Source organism: Vigna radiata, chromosome 7, assembly GCF_000741045.1.
Source record: "Vigna radiata var. radiata cultivar VC1973A chromosome 7, Vradiata_ver6, whole genome shotgun sequence".
NCBI classification, from domain to species: domain Eukaryota; kingdom Viridiplantae; phylum Streptophyta; class Magnoliopsida; order Fabales; family Fabaceae; genus Vigna; species Vigna radiata.
In genome coordinates this window covers 9,189,882-9,193,167 of record NC_028357.1, presented here as the reverse complement: position 1 = coordinate 9,193,167, position 3,286 = coordinate 9,189,882, and the positions used below count along the sequence as shown (strand labels likewise).

At 28.7% G+C, this 3,286-nt stretch overlaps 1 protein-coding gene across 1 annotated transcript; it reads left to right on the top strand.

Moving 5' to 3' along the window:
* Nucleotides 1-271: 271 nt before the first annotated feature.
* LOC106766035 lies at nucleotides 272-1,138 on the top strand. The gene is made up of 2 exons (XM_022782701.1): nucleotides 272-487; nucleotides 680-1,138. The coding sequence occupies exons 1-2, from the start codon at nucleotides 272-274 to the stop codon at nucleotides 1,136-1,138; spliced, it is 675 nt and encodes a 224-aa protein (XP_022638422.1).
* The last annotated feature ends 2,148 nt before the right edge of the window (nucleotides 1,139-3,286 follow it).

Sequence of the window (3,286 nt, the reverse complement as noted above, 5' to 3'; positions counted from 1 at the left end):
TTTTTGTACTAGTGTAAGCCTCAGAAAAATATAGATAATTTATTAAGGAAGGTCCACAATTTTTCTTTAATAAAATGCATGGATCAATTTTATTATACTTATTTATTTATATTTCAGTTACATTTAGAGTTCTTCATTCACTTGTCAACCATAATTAATATATGTCTAACCTTCATGAGCTTTAAAAAGCTCTTCTTCTTTTTATCACATTCAAATTATCACATTTCCTCTTTCTTCTTCTATCCATGTGTGTTTGTTTCATCACTGATAAATGGGTCCAATTTCCATAGATGAACTTCATCTATTTCACAGAAGTCACCGTGAGGTCTTCTGTTTTATGATCTTCAGACTGCGACGTGACTTGACACAATCCCTTCTGGTCATGGCATTGTGGATTTGGCTTGAACACAATGGATACCCCAATATCAGTCACAAAGTTATGGCTTTATCTCATGGTTCTGCTATCAATGATCTTGTCGATGAAACTGTATCGTGTTTAAAATGCTTAGAGAGAGAAAACTGCGCCACCCCAAACAATGGTGGTTTGCCCTCAACACAAAACTTAACACAAAAACGCATATCCCTTAAAATATTTAAGGAAAAAAGGTACACCATAATAGCTGGTATAAAAAGTGTACTAAAAAATATCTGTTCTCGAATTTTTGCTGATGTTTTGCAGATAATCTTAAGAAGCAAGAACACCAACAGAGGTCGCACATCACGAGGTAACATATCAGACACTCCTGTCACCATCCCAGGTTTTCCACACCCTTTGTTTGGTTCCTTCAACATTAATACACCAGACAGTTCTACGAACATGGATTTGTTTGATCTGAGAATTTGGATGAAGGGACCTTGTGATGATGTCACCACGGATGATAAATCCATGTTTCTAACATTTTCTAGAGGCTTCCCTGTGTCAGAAGCTGAGGTGATAAAACTGTTTAAACGTTCATTTGGAGATTGTGTGGAGAACTTATCTATGGGAAATACTAGTGCGCAAGATCAATCTTTGTTTGCAATAATGGTTTTGAAGAGCGTGAAAACAGTTGATCAAATTTTGAAAGGGAAACATGTTGCGAAGCTTCATATAAACAGAAAACATATTTGGGTTCGCAAGTACGAGCGTCGTGATTAGAACTATTTATCATCTATTAAGCCTACTTAATCAATTTAGAAGACAAGGACTATAAATCATGTGTTTCCTTTGTTTTTGTATTTTGCTTATGTTTTTGCCCTATCTTTATTTTACCTAAGTGAAACCTTCTCCCATATGCTCACGAGTAATAATGACAAATCTTTTTCTTTTTCATTCTTTTTGAGTTTTTTAATTTATATGGTCTATGTTAATATATATATATATATATATATATATATATATATATATATATATATATATATAATAATAATAATAATAATAATAATAATAATAATAATAATATAGCTTGGATTACAAGTGTTTTAATTTAAGTGGGTATTTTATGCAACCCTTACTAAAACTTCAAAAACACGACTTACAATTTAAAAAAATTGGGTTTAGTTGAAAAAATTGTTATGTACCTTTGATAATTATTAATAAGTGACATTTCATATGAAATTGGTTTTTGATATACCAATACTTAGCTTAGAAATGAAATATTTTAATTATAATATTAATGAGGTTACTTAATTACATTTAATAATAAAATTAATACATATCTTTTTAACGTCTCGTACGCGTGTAATTAATTAAGTTAAGAAAATATAACTTTTGATATTATTATCAAAAATTTAAAACTTTATTTCATTATCGTGAAAATAATTAAAGTTATGCGAAAAGAACAATTAATTCAATTACAACCTAGAATATTAAAAAAATCTAAATATAAACTGTTTTAGTTTCTCAAAACATGTAAAATAATTTCATACTATTTCTCACGGGGTATTCTCACTCTACACAACACCAACATCATTTGTGACAACATATGTTGTCCTATAAAAACAATCATTACATGCGGAAACCACAATCACAACATGCAAGATGAACTAACAAAAATAATACAAAATAACTACACCCGTCCACCCTATTCAGATATCCATCCTGAATCCATAAAGTCAACCACATTCGCATTACACAAAAACACATTACCACAAACACTTGTGGTCTATCCCTCATACCCTACTATACCACCTGTTCATTAGAATCGATACACGAACCCATCATCTTCTTGCATCGCACGGTAGAAGATGACCTTTTTCTCACATTGCACAACCTCAAGAGTTATCGTTGGATTTACTAGGTACAACGAAATGACCCCACAATAAACTGTCTTAACCTCACACACATACAACCAATAAACAATCATGTTCAAATATCACACAACCAACCACACAACTCGATAATGAAACAGAACAACATGACCAAAAACATATGGCTCAACAATCATCACAAACAGCTCAACCAAACACACATAGCATGACATCATACAAAAACAACAGTAAGAAACCCAAACAATATAACATTATACAAAATAACATGACAACATACCCAACAACATGGCAAGAAAGGAAAACAAGAAAACAAACTTAATAATGTAAGCTTCTCTTATCTGGGTTTCTCGTTAAGACTTTTTACTAGAATAAACAATGTCCTTCACCAGCACTCTTGAGATCTTAGGGACCTTCACTCGATCAAACTCTCACTCTCACCCTTAAAGTTTCTATCTCTCTTTCCTAATGACCAATAATTTCTATATTAACGTAATATAAATAGAACGTGTGTAATATAGTAACAACTATGTATGAGATTAATTTTCCTTATGTTGAATATATACATAAAATACTATATTTATAATATAAAAAATATGGATTAAGCCAAAATACTAATAAAGAGTGCTAAAAAGCTAAAGATGAAAAATAACGATAATATATATATATATATATATATATATATATATATATATATATATATATATATATATATATATATATATAAAAGCTATCAAATAATAGTCTATTTATTTGACACAAGACATACCTAACCCAATTAAATTTAATTTCTAAATATTTATAAAAACTCATTACTTTCATAATATAATAAAATAAAATAATCTTTAACTTAATTAATTTCTTTTTGATAATATATTATATTTTAATAATTTTATTCTAATGAATTATGATAAGTTCCTAAATAATTTATTTTATTTTTTTTATTATCTAATACTAATATCTAGTTAAATATATCTAGTATATAACAATATTTAAAAATAATTTTAAAAATATCTAATAATAATTTTTCTCCGAGTCT